This window comes from Ambystoma mexicanum, chromosome 2p, assembly GCF_040938575.1.
Source record: "Ambystoma mexicanum isolate Mex_15411 chromosome 2p, UKY_AmexF1_1, whole genome shotgun sequence".
Classification (NCBI taxonomy): Eukaryota; Metazoa; Chordata; class Amphibia; order Caudata; family Ambystomatidae; genus Ambystoma; species Ambystoma mexicanum.
Genome location: NC_090923.1, coordinates 809,801,223 through 809,818,654, shown reverse-complemented (window position 1 = coordinate 809,818,654; position 17,432 = coordinate 809,801,223). Strand labels below are relative to the sequence as shown.

Sequence of the window (17,432 nt, the reverse complement as noted above, 5' to 3'; positions counted from 1 at the left end):
TTTTATGGTTGATTTTTAGAATGTGAGGGTCAGAAGAGTACTTTGGACACAGGACAGTTTATTTTGGACATCTTGACAAAGGACCAACCCATTCGTTTTGCTTTAGGTAGGGAAAATACCTTTAGAGCAGGGACGGAGGCATTTTCCACATCCATTTTCGCTTAATAAAAGTTTATGGCCAAAGTCATGAATCACCTGTGTCCAAAGTTCATTCCTGACCCTACACAGGGGCTAACACAATGTTTCAATCTAGCTCTGTGTTGTGTTTGTGCCCACCAACAGTCTGTGGCTATGTGCTTGGGTTGCTTGTTTTTCCATGCAAAGGGGACCTGGCCAACAGTTCAGGCTGGGCTGCTCCCATTGGTTGCTGTACCTGACTTATTAGCATATGGCTGGTCCTCTTTTGCAATGGTGCAGACAGGCTAAAACACGATGGTGTGGAAGGTTGCCAAGAGCAGTGGCAGTGGTTCAGATGTATTCAAAACCTTCCACCAATCACTTTTTTGCTATGTGCTTAGTATGCAGGCAATTACAAAGAGTGAAATTCATCTGTGTTTGGTATGTAGTGAGCATTATGTTGAGAAGTGAAATCGTTGTGATGACTCTCTTAAAGATTAGCAGCTTATGTGTTGGGTATGCACACAGCAATATTGTTAATTGTACAGATTTAGTGGATGCTATACACAAATTCAGTCTAGACAGTTGCTAGCCATGCAGCCTAATACAATGGGCTCATTATCGCCAAGTTTATTTACCGTTATCGCTACTTTGTCCCCTGGTGTTACCTCGGGATTACAAGTGGTGGTGATCATTGCGATCAAGGTTGGACTCTCTTCCACTGGATCAATTTAGGAATACCTTGAGCAAAGTTTGGATTCAATAAAGTTCTGGCTAATAACAAAGTTCCATTCATCATAGCACAAAAAGTATTTTTCATTCACTAGATCCTTCCACCTGGCAAAGACAAAATGTCCCTGATCTTTCCCACAGTCTCCTGCTTGGCAAAGTAAATGATTTTCCCTCAAAACACAAGTTCATAAACCAAGGCATTTGTTCTCTTCAAAAAGGCCAAGTCATTATTAGCACAACACACTTCTTCTTCAAAGGAAACACTATTGTCAGGATAGCACAGTAATTACTTTTGATATTGCAACAGTTAAACAAAAAGGTGTTACAATTATCAGGTTCCTTCCAACACACCTGTTTACCACAACCACAGTGGTTAACATCATCTTCTTTCCTGGTATACTTACCTGCCAGGACTAACTACTATTGGTCCCCTTACTGGTTCACTCACCTGCCAGGATGAAAACTCCTACAACTACAGTTGTTCAGTGATCAAGCTTGTTCCACGATTCTCCACATCAGAGTCCTAGGTCTGAACAATAACTGCTTCTCTTTATAGTCTCTTGACTCTTGACAAGATGGGTTACAGATCTCCCCAGATTGGTATTCCATAAAATGGAAGTTGCACCCTTGTTGTCTCTTGATTTCTCTTCTCTAGCCTTTTAGCTGTTGGCAATGCAGGTTACAGGTTTCTTCCCACTGGTGTTTCATATAAGGAGATGTGTGCTCCTGCAGCCTTTGTGTTCTTGAATTGTGGCCTCTTGGCTGCTGGCAATGCAGTTACAATCATCACTCAGTTGGTATACCTTATAAGGAGAGTTGCACCCTGGTTTCCTTTGATATGATATAAGTCATTTATAAGGTGCCTGTACACAAGTGTTCCTAGATGTAACAAGACAAGGAAGGGGAGACAAATGGAGGACAAAATAAACAATCTTACTGGGCCTTGTGTCATTCAGGTCGTGCAAGTGCAGGGGGAAGGGAGAGAAGTGCCAGGGGGAAGGAAAGGGAGAATACAATAAGCAAAGCTCAAGTAAGTGTCGTCAGGATGGCCGGTTCTAAATGAGTGCAAGGAGGCAGGGAACTGTAGGGTTGCAGATACAGTCCCTAGTGCGCAGTAGGCCCAGAGGCAGTGCATGGGGCTACTGGTCCTGAAGGAGCCTGGTATCCAGTTAGTGCTGCAGACAACATCAGCAGGTGGGGGAGAGAGGAAGAATAAGAGGAAGAGGGAGATGGAGATGGAGAGGGAGAGGGATATCCCCCCACTCTTAGCCTGGAGAAGCGTCTGACCCTCAGAGAGTTGGAGGTGGATGAGCGGAGGGCTAGATAATGAAAGAGCTTAAGAACAGGGAGGTGGATGTCCCCGGCCCCAGAAAGCCTTGTGGACAATGCAGAGGGTCTTTAACTTGATCCTTGCAGCCACCGGGAGCCAGTGGAGAGATTTTAGGGCTGGAGAGATGCAATCCCTGAGCTTGAGCCCAAGGACCAGTCTTGCAGTCCTGGTCTGGATTAGTTGCAGAGTGGAAGAGTAGAGGAAGGCAGATTTAGAAAGAGGCTGTTGCAGTAGTCCAGCCTAGAGAGAGAACCAGGGCTCTAGATAATGTGAGCTTCTGGGGGAAAGAGAGGAAAGGAAGAATACCTCTGAGGAGGTGCAACTTGTACTGGGACTTCTTAGAGACGTCCGTGATGTGAGGAGAGAAGGAGAGGGTGTAGTCAAAGATGATACCAATGTTTTTTGCCTCGCAGGAAGGCACAGGTGGAGTGCACAAGGAGGGCGGCCAGAGTGAAAGAGGGAAAGCGGGAGCAGGGGTCTCAATGAGAAGGATCTCAGTCTTACTAGCGTTCAGGCAGAGATTGTTAGAGGCACACCATTCCTGAATCGTGGATAGACAATCAGGAATGAGCGAGAGGGGGGAGCCTGAAGGAGGGCTGAGTGTCATCTGCATAACACTGAAAGTTAGGAGAGATGGCACATAGGTGCCAAGTAAAGGTTGGAAGAGCTAGGGTGAGAGGTTAGAGCCCTGGGGAACACCACATGTGGAGAGAGCGAGGTGGTGGAGAGAAAGGGGACCCCAGTTGGACCTGGCAAGGTTGATCAGAGAAGGTCAACCAGGCTAGGGCCTGATCCGTGATGCCCAGGTTGTCAGAGTGCAACCTCTTGGCTTATGTCAATGTGTGTTACAAACACACCCCAATTGGCATCCCTTATAAGGAGAATTGCACCCAGGCAGCCTTATTTCACTTGTTCGGTATTCAAAATCATTAGTTCCATTTAAATGTCTAATTCGCAGCGCCCTCGGGTCACCTGGCGTCTCGGGCCTACTTGCCTTCCCGTGCGTCTCCTTTTTACTCGTGGGTATTGCAGTGGATCTCCTCAGGTCTGTCTACACTGCTGCCAGCTCCGGTTTGACTGTCGCAGTAAGCACAGTCCTTCGGTGGAGCTCTGACAACTCTGTGAGGTCTCCGGTTCTGCTTCTTTACCGGAGCGGTTCACAGCGTGTTGGGAGCTTGTCTCCCACATGGCTTAGCTTTCACCAATGCCACTTCTATCTGCACTCACTCTGCACTGCCACATGTCTTCTCCCACGTCAGCCTCAGCTGGTGCTTTGTCTGCTTCCACAACGTATCCTGCATTCAGTTCTTCTGCCGCCTCTGCTACTTAATCAGCGTCTCCCTCCACCTTAATCTCCTCTCTGAATTTAATTTTCTCGCTCAGGTGCTTCACATTAGAACTAGATCGCTTATTATGTTTCATGGTACCTTTAACCTTCATCAACTCTGAGTCCCTCTTCCTCATCTCAGTACCACAGGCATTATGGGTTTTGAAGTCCATAATGTTTTTAATTTTTTTATTCACTTTAACTGATTTGTGAACTGAGAGTTGTCAAATTTATGGGAGGTTGTGCAAAGAGGTTGTAATCTTTCCTTGTTTTTAGGACCTCTATATAAGGCAGAATTGCAACAATTTGGGGTTATATTTACTTCCTGAACCTCCAATGTATCATCTTTATGTAGTTTAGAAGACTTTTCATAGTTTGTTCTTTGGGTAGTTCTAGGAAAGGGCATTGTACACTGACAGCATGCCATTAGGTATTGGGGTATTATATGAATCTCATTCTCAAAAGAGGATGAATACTGCGTCTCTCCTAGTGGAGTCGCCACTTATCCTTGACAGCCGTCTCCTCCCATGTGATCCTCCCTTGGGTTACCAGTGCCACCCCCAGGCCACATGTGTTACCACCCCCAGGGTTAGGATCAGGTAGCGGCTGCCTTCCCCTGGCCACACGGGAAGAGATTTTAGGCTGGGGTTTAGGGATGACTCCACTGCATAGCTGGGGAGGAGGTCAGAAGGACGTCTGCACAATCCAGAGTCAAAAGCGAGATGCTGAGCCACACCACTGAAACGCAAACAGGACTGGAGACGCGGGAGAGAACCGGTGAGTCAGTCGAAAGCACGTGGTGACCCCATGGCGTTCCGTCGACCGCACCAACGCCAGTTTGAATGTTACAAGATTGCTAATACAGAAGCCACAGGAAGATTGTTTGAAAGCAGAAAATTACAGATTCAAACCTCAGTAAGATACAAATGCATGATATGCAAGTCTGGGGCAAAGTTTGAATGAACATTAAAGAAGGCGGATATACTGAGCAGTTTTGGTGATATAGAGGAACTGTGAAGGCAAAAGAGAAGTCCTGGCAAGATGAGGGATACCAGGCAATTGAAATACAAGAAAAGTCCTGACAGGGGAGCATACCAGGCAGTTGAAACTACGAGAGAAGGCCAGACAGTGGAGTATACGAGGCGATGTGCAAAGCTAAAAGAAATGTTAAAGAAATAGTGTTTGTAAGACAAAGAAGAAACTTGTGTTAAAGAAAGGCTGTTACAGAACGTATTGCCTAATAGGAGTATTGTGAATCAAGGAGAGACACAAAGGAAATGTTTGAGAACATTTTTGGTGGAGATATTCCAAAGTTCATTTATGAATATCAGGTTGAAGACCTTTCCTTTCTCACTTTGTTTTGTTTTTAGCGTGAGGGTCAGGGTAGGACGTTTTTGACACAAGGACAGCTTTTCAGTTTGACATCCTGATGCAGACAGAGCCTTCGTTTTTGGTTTGTAAGTAGGGAACTCCTTTAGAATAGGGTCAGAGAGGCATTTTTTACAACCCATTTTCATTTAAATAAATGTCTTTAACCAAAAACATGACAACTTTGTGTCCGGCTTTCATTTCGGATCCCTCACATAGAGCAGTGTAATTCCCCTTTTTTGGAGTCAATAGGACTTCTTGGGGAATTTTGGCAGATTTACCATCACTGGAATTAGCGCACAGTGAATCGAGCGATTTCTTTTTTTTTAGGTAAAGTGGAGGACTTTCCTCCAGCAACAAGCTGGACAGGAGTCTGCCATTTTTCCTAAAGAAATTGGAAGGTTTACCATGTGGTAATTCCACTGGGGGGTAAATCGGCCAACACCTATCATTTGGAGGTGCAGGAAAAATGGTGGATAATTTAGTTACCGTCAAAAAACTGATGATAATTGAATTACTGCCACAGTTTACCTGCACCACAAATGAGTAATGAGGCCCAAGTAGTCAAGAATTTAGCTGGAACTTCGGGCAAAGCAATCAATCTACCTATCCTTTGGGGTCAGCAGCATAGTGAGCTATACAGAGGTAGTGGATCCTAAACGCAAAGATTCCTCCTGGATAATTGCTCTAACACAATTGGTTAAAGATTTTTATCTAGGATATCGGGCAAAACGTGTCGATCTAGCAACGTGTTATCTGTTTATCAGTATAATGAGCTATACCAATTCAAATAGTTGTCTAGGGTAACACAATGATTCAATATAACTCAGTGCTAGGTGTTCAGAGACAGATATCACGAGCTATACCCTTGTGGTTCACATATACAATCAAATGACTCTATATAGCAATGTGTGCAGTATGCAGGCAAAAGTGAGTCAGTGAAGAGTGGTCTGCACTGTGTAATTAATCATACAGATGTGTGGACAGCATGATGATTCAATCTAGCTGTGTGCTAATGTGTTCAGGCATATATATTGGGATCCAAACAGATTTACTGGTATAGAAGCACATGCACATATGTGCATACACAGTAGATTTAGACAAGGTATGTGCTAGGAGTGCAGGCTGAATTAAAGCATAGATTCACCTTACCTGTATGAGTTTTCTCTGTCCAAACAGTGGTGGCACTGTAAAAAAGAAAAGCATGGTGCAGAAGCTTGAATGGCTGTTCTCTTAAGAGCTTGAGCAATTTCTGCTGTATCAAAACTATGGCTCAACCTTCGACAGTAAGAATAATAACAGTCCTGGTAATTGCGATGTCCAGCATGAAACTCTTTGGCGAGGCCCTTTGAGGGGGTTGTAGGTTCTGAGTGTTGTAGCTTTGTCGGAGGCTTGAGGTGTGCTGTAGTGGGAGGTTGCTTTGCCACCCCTCTTACAGCTACCAATTACCTATGGGGAATGCTGTTCTGCTTGATTTGTAGTCAAGAATGGCGGGGAAAGGAGTAATGATTGCATAAAGGGTAATTCAGAATATCCTGTATTCACAGGCTCCAAGACGGTATTACCCAATTTGATCAATTTTAATTAGTCGAATGGTAGATCTGGCCGAATTCGCCCAGTGCCAGTACCATTCGATCAATTTTAAAATTCAATCAATCAATACTGAACATGGGTAGCGGGGGTTGCGGGTGTGTCCCCCGCTCCCCATGTTCGGTATTGATGGCCTTGGAGGTAGCAGAGAGGTGTCCCCCGCTTCCTCAGGATTGGAGGCGGGGAAGGAAAAAATGAGAGAAAAGGGGACCCTGCAGCGTCGGATCAGACCTGCATAAGAGGGACTGATCTGACGCTGCAGGGTCAGGAGAGGAAGCAGACGTCAAAGATTTGCCGGATTTGGCCCCAGTAAAATTGTATTCGCGGCAAAATTGACCACTGTCAATACCGCCACGAACAATTCTGCCACGGCCAAATCACATACATCCTCCAAGACAACCACCATTTCTCATGAGCAACCTGATGCAAGAGCAACTAAGGGACATCTGCGGTATAGCGGCTGCGGTTGCAAGCTATAAGGAAGAATATGAGGATGCATCCATGCCGCTGATTGGTCAGTCTTTACCCTTCCTGCCAAGTAAAAAATGAAGCACTTGACTGGCAAGACCGGAAGAATGTGGTCAGCAAGGCCACAGTCTGAAGGACCACTGCAAACCTTACCTGTCAACGTGCAGGTGGAGAATGCGACACTAGGAGAAAACGAATTGGACAGACCTCTATGCTTTTCTTCAGAGAAGACGTCGTATACATAAACATGAGGGAACTCGTCCATGAACGTGAATGTACCCCGAATTTAGAATGACAGGCATCCAGATATAATATACCCTTGGAAGCAACTGGGCTGAAAAGAATTAAATGCCCATCATGGTCTACTGATCTGGTCTGGCATTTTTCATTTCAGAGCAAGAAATCCATATTTTCGAACCACACAGAGTCCCCAAAGATTAAAGAGTATCACATTGGTTTGGCTCTTTGACATCAAAGCCACACTTGAGTAAAGAAGTCTACCAGACAAGCTGGCACCCATCAGGGACATACGGACAATGATTGTGGCGCCACTTCAGAAAGCCAAGTTCCTGAGATCAACCTGGCAATTGACAAGCAGTTGGTGTGCTTCAGAGGGTGCTGGTCCTTCTGTCACTATATCCCGAGTTGCCAAACAAATGGAGCATCAAGATAAGGTGCTGGTGTGACACCACCAGTTCTTATATACTGTTTGGTGAGGTTTGTTTGTGGAAGCAGACTGTAGCCCCAACAAGACAGACTAATGTAGGCAGGGACCTAGTGCAGTTTTTTGTGGAGCCATGAGAACACAGACAGAAATATTGTACAGGAGTGGGCATTTTTTTCTTCACAAGTGTGGAGTTGCCTGAAGAGTTTCTGTCCAAATACCTGACGTACATGGGCACAGTCAGACAGAACAAAGCTGACTTATCCCCAGAAATGATGCCACATCCAAGCAGATCCTTTTTTCGGATTTGAAAAATGTCTCCTATGTTTCAAGAAGAAAGGGATGGCTGTGAATATCCATTCAACAATGCAACAAGCCAACTCCATCACTGCAACCCACCTTCTCGGTCATCCAACCTTTGAAGCGCGTGTCAGTTGAGGCTTTCGCCGCAACTTTCTCTCTGCTCCTCCCCCTTTGGCTGACTCACACCCTGACACAGCCCTTTCCATGCTCCGCTGTGCTTTATCTGATACTCTCGATGTTCTTGCCCCTGTCATGAGGATCCGCCTGAAGCCCAAAACCAAGTGCAACTCCTGGTACAACTCGGACCTCGTCACCCTCGAACGCAACTGCAGGGTGACTGAGAGAAATGGCGTGCTTCTGGTACATCCTCTGACAAACTGGCCTGCCGCCTGCTCCAGAGGTAATAGCGGCACTCACATCCAAGCCTGCATCTCTGCTGCATCTAACAACTCGGCTGAACTCTTTAAAATCTGCAAGGAATTGGCAAATCCTGCCGCAGTCTCTACCTCTCCTGTCCCTTCCCAGGCCCTCTGCACGGCACTGGCTTCTCATTTTATCTCTAAAACTCAGGACATCCTGTCCTCTCTCTCCTCCTTTCCCCTTCTCCTCTCTACTCCCGGCTCTTCCTATGGCCCTTCTTCGGCCACCTCTCTTCTCTGCCTTTCCCCTGTTCTCCCCAGACAAGGTTTCTAGACAAGTCAGATCTATGACAGTCTCGTCAAAACAGGTTCATCCCTGTTCCTCCAAAACCATCAAGGACCACATTGACTCCCTTGCTCCTGCTCTGGCCGACTTCTGCAACCACTCCTTTGCACTGGTGTCTTCCCTCCCCCCCCCCTGAAGCACTCCCTTGTGCACCCTCTTCTTAAGAAACCCTCTGCCGACCCGTCCTGCCCAGCTAACTATCGCCCAATCTCCATCACTCCCTTCCTGGGCAAACTCCTGGAAAAGCTGGCCATCTCCCAGCTCAATCTTCACACTGAATCTGTTTGTTGTCTCCATGATCATCAGTCTGGCTTCAGAGCTGTCGGAAGCATGGAAACTGCTCTCCTGAACATCCGTGAAGATCTGCTCTCCAACCTTGATTCCAACACCCCCTGTGTCCTCATCTTACTCAATCTCTCTTCTGCCTTTGACATGGTCAACCATGCCATCCTGCTTAACCATCTCTGTGATAACCTGGGTATCACCGGTCTGGCACTGGCGTGGCTGACTTCTTTCCTCTCTGATCGACCCTCCCAGGTTCAACTTGTGTCCTTCCTCTCCTCTATCTCTACCTGTGGCGTTCCCCAAGGGTCTAACCTCTCTCCCTGGCTGTTCAAATAAAACCTGGCCCTTCTTGCCCACTGCATTGCCGCGCTCTGCCCCAACTTCCAGTGCTATGCGGCTGACACTCGGCTCATTTTCAGGCTACCTACAGCCACCTCTTCTCCCTCTCTCATCTCTGACTGTCTGTCCGCCATCCAGGAGTGGTGTGCTGCCAATGATCTCTGCCTTAATGCCAGTAAGACTGAGGTTCTCCTCATCAGCCCAGCCGCTCCCTCCTTTCCTGTCGCTCTATGGCCAGCCTCTCTTGGCTGGCCCTCTTCCTGCTCCCACTTGTGAGGCTAAAAACCCCAGGGTCATCTTCGACTCCACAATCTCCTTCTCTCCTCAAATCTCCGACATCTCTAAGAAGTCACACTACCAGCTGCACCTCCTCAGAGGTATTATTCCTTTCCTCTCCTTCCCCCAGTAGCTCACCGTCTCCAGAGCTCTTGTTCTCTCTAGGCTGGACTCTTGCAACAGCCTCTTTCTAAATCTGCCTGCTTCTACTCTCTGCCCTCTGCAACTCATCGAGGACAGGACTGCAAGACTTGTCCTTGGCCTCAAGCCCAGGGATTGTATCTCTCCAGGACTGAAATCTCTGAACTGGCTCCCAGTGGCTGCGAGAATTACGTTCAACACCCTCTGCATTGTCCACCAGTCCTTCTGGGACCTGGGGCCTCATTACCGTCAACTCTCACTTCCAAAATATCTTCCGCCTCGATCTCTTGGGTGTTTGTTGTGGCGAGCTACAAGACGAGTGAGAGCGAGGAACGATACATTGTACAGAAATTATCGATGAGTGTGTGAAGAAAATATGGTAACAGAATAGAACATATCTGGACTCCAACACACGAGGCCCGATCAGGGATTTTCCTCTTTGCAGTTTTTAAGCAAGACACTCCTACACTTGAATTACCTATCAGTATAGGTGCAGACTAATCCATCACCATGCAGGATAAAGTCCATTGTTGACAGGCGACTCCATTATTTTTTGTGGAGATTGATGTTTGATGACATCCCCCACCGTATTGACATTTCGGAGTGGTTGCAACTGAACCATCCGTCTCCTGAAGAAGGTCGCTTATAGCAATTGGCCCAAATTAGGGGCCCATTTTTGTGACGACCGAAACATATGTTGAGTGATATCAAATAAGCAGGATGCTATTTGTTTTTGTGTATTAACACTTACATTTCAACACTTCTTTGTAATTCAAGTATGTAAATATATATGTTTCTAAGCGGACAGAGTACCCGAAGTGTGGAATATTAACATGTATAGTCAGAGTGTGAATGATGGAATGAATGGTGGTGTACAAATGTGGATGTTGAGAACAATAAGGATTTGTGTAAGATACATATAAATAAATACATATTTTTGACAAGATTTGGTGTTGTCTATTGAACAGATGTTCTGATCTCATTTGGCCCAGGTTCATTTTGTGTTGTCCCATTATATTTAGCCTGTAGGACCTGTGGCAGTAAGGCATTCCCTATTTTGAAACCTCCCTCTGGGACAGCCTCCCTGCCGCTCTGAAACTTGAGGAGAATCATCTCTGGTTCCGGAAGCACCTCAAAACCTTTCTCTTTGCTTCTGCCTTTTCTCCTCCTCTCCCCTGCTGACTTCTGGCTGAAACTGCACTGGTTACCTGGCCACCCTCTGATCTTGGGCCTAGGTCCCCTCCCCCGCCATTTGCACACCTGCACTGCCTTCATGGCAACCCCCGCACTTAGGGACTGTTTTCTGTATCCCTACAGTCCCACTACCAGCACTTGACACCTGATGTGTGTACTTACCCTTGCACTTGCCACCAGTTGGCTGTACTTTTACTTGTTGTTATTTATTCTTTTATCCCATTTACTGCACTTTTCCCCTCTCGCCCTTCCCATGCACTTGAGCGATCTGAATGACACCTGGCCTAGTAGGATTGTTGTCTCTGTTTTCCCTCCGTTCCCCTCCCTTGCCTCGTCACGCCTTGAAACACTTAGGTATAGGCGCGTTATAAATGCCATATCATAACATGACTGAGTAATTGAAGATCAGAAAAAGCCACACATCATAATGCACTACAGTACAACGAAGAGTGGCATGGACAAACTTGACCACCTCATGCACATGTTCATCTACAAATGAAAACCAATAGTGGTCTGACTTCCATTTTAGTCCATCTTCTGGACATTGTCGCTATTGCCAGCTTCACCATCCTGATGGTGCACAGCTGACAATGTATGTCCCAGGCTTCAAAATTATAGAGATACCCGTTTCTCACCCTTCAGGAGGAGGAACCGCAAGATTAGCCAATGAAATGGAAAATGCCAAATGCTCTGATAAACCAGAAAATCCACAGAGCTTGGGCTGCCTTGGGCTTCAACCTTCTCCTGATCGGCAAGTGGCACAAGAGCAAAAAGACGCCATTGCTGCAAGTTCCCCAAGAAAAGGAGACAAGCAAACCACTTCTGCGTGAGACTGGCATGCAAAACACACATCAGTTCTCTCAAACCCATGTGACGAACACTAAAGACATTGTGTGTCAAGACATCAAAACCGCTTCTGGGACATGGAATGCCCCACAATGCGGGATAAGCATGTACGTCGGAAAAATAGTGTTACAAATTCAGTTTATGCAAAGTATGTATAAGTTCTAATATATTGTAGTAGATAATAGTAGTATGATAAAAACTATAATGTGTTTGAATAAAACCATTGCATTTACTTTATGTATTCTGTTGGGGCATGTCACCTACTACATGGGTTATCTCTGCATCCGAGTCATCTCGGGTTTATTCCTTTGGCATTTAGATGTGCAGGGACCAATGCCATGTGAAACATGATCTTCAAATTCATAAGGCTACTTGTAAGGAAAGGGTATTAAAATGCACTCACATTTTTTCAAGAAGGACCGTTTCGCATCTGTGTTCAACTATGGTCTATTGTGCTTTTCATATGAGAGCGATGTTAGTTTGTTCACCCTGTATGCATAGTCATACACAGTAAGTATTTTCAGAGACAATGAGAACATTTATGTTGATCAAGTAGAAAGAAACACTTTGTTCATCCCTTGATTGTGCCCTGCCTTTGCGTTAGTAGATCAGCCTGCAGAACTAACCATTGATTCTTTATCCAAAGGTAAAGGAGCTTGGTGCTGCTGTCTACAACTGTAGCTGCATGGCACTTGACTTGCAAAAGATGTTTGAGGCTTACTGGTCCCTTGGTACACCTGGCGCAGTAATTCCCTCTCCGTGGCCGTCCAACTATAGCACGACATACAACAAGGACACACCTCTGGATGTGGCATTGAATGGGACCTCCTCTCAAGTTTACCTCTCAGTAAGCATTTTACATTGACCATGTGTGAGATTTATTATGACTGTTTATCATCTGTGACTAGCTGACCTCATATGGTTAACCAAGAGGTTGGACCTCTTTTAGAAATGTCTCGTGATTGTTCAGGCTGTTATCTAAACAAATGATTAGTCTTTTTTTGGTTCATAATGATATTTTCGACAGTGATAGTTTCGAAATACAAAAGTTTTGGCACAACAGTCTCGAAAACAAAAGTTACGAATGCATTTAAAAAAAAAAAAGAAAATTCTTGAGGGGGATTCGCCCCAACCCCCGGTTTTCTTTTTAAAACAATTTTTTTTTCTATACAAAACTAAAATAAAAACCTTAACATGAAAAAAATGCATTTGAAACTTTTGTTTTCTAAACTTTGTATTCAGAACTTTTGTATGTCGAAACTAAGTTTTTGAAAGAATGACTGGACACCCTTTATTTTTTTTTCTTCGGTCCTATGTTTTGCAGCTGATGTTCTATCCCCCTAACAGTGGCCTGATACCTATTGCAACCAATAAAGATTACCCCTGCTAACTGCGCAGGGAGTATTAATTCTATTAAAGACTAGGAGCCGAGCATTATGCTTCGACTTCGTTATTTACTACCCTTCAGCAGTTTCAATAAACTATAACAATCAACAACAAAGAAATGTCCATATGACTTTCACTTTAAAACTACAAATCCCAAAGTCCCTGTAGTCCTTCTTTTTCCAGCTCAGCTATGACCACATCCTGTTCCTGAGCTCCTCCTCTCTTTTACGTGCTCTGAATGTCCTGTACTCAAAACTTTCTCGTCCCGCCAACCGAGCAAGGACTTCTTGAACTCCAACATAATAACTTCACAATGGCTGAACTCTCACCTTCCTTTCTAGTCCATTCCCTCAATTTTTCTTCTGCTCTTCCCCTAGGGAAAACATAAACATAATATCAGGGTGGAATCTAGTTTGTCATCATATCCTTACACAATTACATACCATATGATAACAGTCGTGGGTGGGAACTAATGCTCGCCTCCTAGTCTTTAATAGAATTAATACTCCCTGCGCAGTTACCAGGGGTAATCTTTATTCTATGACAAGACTGGAGGCGAGCATTATGCTTGTTCAAAGCTGCCCCAACACTGCACTCGCAATACTCTGAGTTGGTTTAAAATAAAATTCCCTGAAGGTACGATCATTTGCCCAGTGTGCTGCTGCCATAATATCTTGCAAAGGAACCCCTGTCCTATATGCTTTGGACGCCATGGCCCCTCTCACGGAATGGGCACCATACTGCTTCAAATCAATACCTGCCGCTAGCATTACTTCTCTGACCCATCTCGCTATGGTAGCTGTCTTTACCACCTGAAAAGGCTTCCTGCGCGCTATTAGCAACTGACTTGTACTCATTGCTCTATTCTCTGCCGTCCTGGACTTGTATTCTTTGATGCAACTAGCTACGCACCATTTGGTATTATTTGGAAAATAGGGATAGTGCACTGTGGATGTGCTCGATTTAGTCCTCTGTACCACTACAAAGGTCACTCCTTCTGGTCCAAATATCCTTCTATTAATCTCTAATGCTTTAACATCTGATACTCTCTTACAAGATATGAGACATAACAGCATTGCTAGTTTGCCCGATAACTGCTTGAGAGACAAATATCTATTAACTAGCCAGCTTTCTAACAATCTCAATACTCTTGTCACGTCCCATAATACTGTATAGCTTGGAAGGTGGCGCTTTAAACTTAGCTCCTCTAATGAGCCTACACACTGCTGGGTGTTCACCCGCTGGCACTCCTTCAATCGTTACGTGACCTGCGGAAATCGCTGATCTGTACACTCCTATAGTGCGGAATGCTTTCCCATCTTGCAGCAGTTGCGCTAGAAGATTTAGTATGGCTACTACAGGTGCAGAAATGGGATGAAAACCTCTCCCTCTACACCAATTCGTCCACCTGGCCCAAGCCGCGTCATAGCTCCTCCTAGTTGATGGAGCCCAGGATTCGGCAATAAGTTCTGCTGCCTGCATCGAAATGCCCGGCAGTTCCCATCGTCTCCTGATATCCTGCACGCGATGAGCGGGAGTGTCCCTCTCACTCTCAGAGGATGGCACTGCCCAGTTGGGTCCGTGAGCAGTCGCTCCCCTTCCGGGAGGATTCTCGGCAGATCTATCAAGCGTTCTACCAGCGTCGGGAACCACACCTGAGCTTTCCACAATGGTGCTACCAGCACCAGCTCCGCTCTCTCCCTCCGACACTTGGCTAGCACTCTGTTCAGCATCATGAACGGAGGGAATGCATAATGTGTGCCGCCTGCCCAATCCTGCAGGAATGCGTCCGTACCTTTTGTGTCTGGGTCTAGCCTCCAGCTGAAGTAGCTGGGTATCTGTGCGCTGAGGCGAGACACAAACAGATCCGTGTGTAGTGGACTGCACTTCTGATCCAAGATCTGAAACACTGCTGGATCCAGCCTCCAATCACTGGAGTTCGTGAGGTATCGGGAGTTCCAATCTGCTATTACATTCAGTGCCCCGGGTAAATACTCCGCTGTCACTGATGTCCCTGTCTTCAGGCAGTAATGCCAGAAGTCCTTTGCTAGCTCGGCTAGCATCCTGGACTTCGTCCCTCCTAAGTGGTTTATGTAACGTACTGCCGAAATGTTGTCCATCTTTAGCAGGACGCAAGACTTCACCTTGTCTCTCGTAAATGTCTTTATCGCGAAGGAGCCTGCTAGCCCATTCCAGGCGTCCATATTCTGCAACCACCATTCCAGTTCCGTGATAGACTCCTGATCTAGCGGTATCGATTGATGATATCTCAACCCTTGCTGTAGGTGTCTGATCTTCAATCTTTGAAAGGCTCGATAGTGTAAGGGACCTAGAAAAATGGCTTGTATGGAGGCTGCTAGGAGGCCCACAATCCTCGCCAGAACTCTCAGAGAAATCACTTTCTTTCCCAAGCATGCTCTGATCTCTCTCTTGATATCTCGTATCTTCCTTGCTGGTAGCTCCAGGGTGGCTTTCCTTGTATCCAGGACGAAGCCGAGGAAATCCAACCTCTGCGCCGGTTCTGTATCGGACTTCTCCGTGTTTACTAGAAACCCTAGTGACTGCAACAGGTCTAGTACCCACTCTGTTTGATACTCCAGTGCCCCTCGATGTTCTGCCAGAAGCAACAGATCGTCCAGATATTTAATTAGCCGAATCCCTTTCTCTCGGATGGCTGCGGCTACTGGTTTCATCAATTTCGTGAACGCCCAAGGCGCTGACGCAAGCCCGAATGGCATTGTCCTGAATTGCCAGAACTGCCCCTTTCAGCGAAAAGCCAGGAATCTCCTGAAATGCTTCTGTACTGGCACTGTAAGGTAGGCGTCCTTTAGATCTAATCTGGTCAGCCAGTCTCCCTCTCTCAGGGCGTCTCTGAGCTGATGGATCCCTTCCATCTTGAAATGATGGTAAACTATCCATCCGTTCAATTCCTTTAAATTTATTACTGGGCGTACTTTCTCCTTCCTGTGAACGAGAAACATGTTTTTGAGGAATCTCGGGGGCCCCGGGGCATCTTTCTATGGCTCTTTTCCTCACTAAATGCTCTAGTTCTGTGTTAAGTGCCGCTTGCTCCGATTTCACTAGGTGAGGGCGCTGGGGTACTCTTGTCTGCACTGGATCCTGAATGAACTCTAGCTGCAGATCTCTGACGGTTTGCAAAATCCAGGCATTGCTGGAAAGCGCGCGCCAGCTTCCCCAGAACATACTTGTCCTCCCTCCAACTGGAGGGTAGGTTATTGCTCTTACCTGGTGTGAATCCCTGGCCTCGTCCGAAACCTCTTCCTCGTCGCCCTCTGGTATTGCGACCTCTGGCTGGGAAGAACGTGTCTTGTTGCCTGTTCTCCCAGTACTGGGCTCTGTGATTTGGGGGTCTTCTACCTCCTTGTTGGCGACCGGTCACGCAATCCCTGTAACGACCGGTCCCGGCAAAAACTCTCTGCGGGAAGATCTTTCGTATGGATGCTTGCGCTTTCTCCAGCGAAGTGTACGTGCCTACAAAGCGGCCCATTTCCTTCCCGAAAGTCTCACCAAACAAGAGGCCTTGGGCTGCCTGCCCGGCCTCGTAGGAAGCTAGGTCACTGAGCTTCGAGTCTATCTTCAGAAGCAAACCCCTTCTTCTCTCGGAGGCTATAGCGCAATTCGCGTTCCCTAGGAGGCAAACCGCCCTTTGTGGCCATCCGGCTAGGGCCTCTGGGTCCACTTCCTCGCCTGTGTCCCTCGCCCTTTCTGCCAAGTCCATGATCTTAGCGAGAGGACCGGCTAAGTCCAGAACCTTTTCCTGGCAACTCTTCCATGACCTATCTATCCCTTTACGGGGGTTCTTATTGGACTTTGAGACAAAGGTAAGCATCTTCGGGTCCAATTCGGGGGCTTCCGCCACCTTCCCCGGCAAGTCTGGTCAAGGACATTCTGCTCGGAGACGCTGTCGCACCTCCTTATCCAAAGCTTTCCTCAGCCTTGCTGTCATACATTGAGCCACTCTTGGCGAAGGCTGCCAGTCGGAAGACCTTGGATTCCTAATGGTATCCGGGTCGAACATATCGTCCTGCTCCTCTTCGAGGTGCTTTTCTTTGCGGGCTTTCTTTCCCCCGCTGGGCTTCGCCCATTCTTCCTCGACTGGCTCCTCTGGCTCTTGAGGGGTCAAGTCCCCTTCCTCTGGCTCTTCTTCCGACCCTGGGTCATCCTCTCCTTCATTTTCTTCCCCAGGAGAGGGGGTCATGAGGTCCGGCACGGCCTGATGCTGCAAATATGCTTTCTTAAGCTTTTCGAAGGCGTCAGCGATTTCCGGGGCATTATCTTCCGCCCCATCCGTAGGGCCCTGGGGGTCTGCAGAGGCTTTTCTCTTGCGGGCCTGAATACTC

At 46.6% G+C, this 17,432-nt stretch overlaps 1 protein-coding gene across 1 annotated transcript in view; it reads left to right on the top strand.

Annotated features, from left to right (window-relative positions):
• Positions 1-17,432, top strand: part of PLD3 (phospholipase D family member 3) — a 533,798-nt gene that overhangs the window by 332,348 nt on the left and 184,018 nt on the right. Inside the window, exon 8 of the mRNA XM_069644484.1 lies at positions 12,332-12,532. Within this exon, the coding sequence (XP_069500585.1) occupies positions 12,332-12,532 (201 nt within the window). The remainder of the gene's footprint in view (positions 1-12,331; positions 12,533-17,432) is intronic.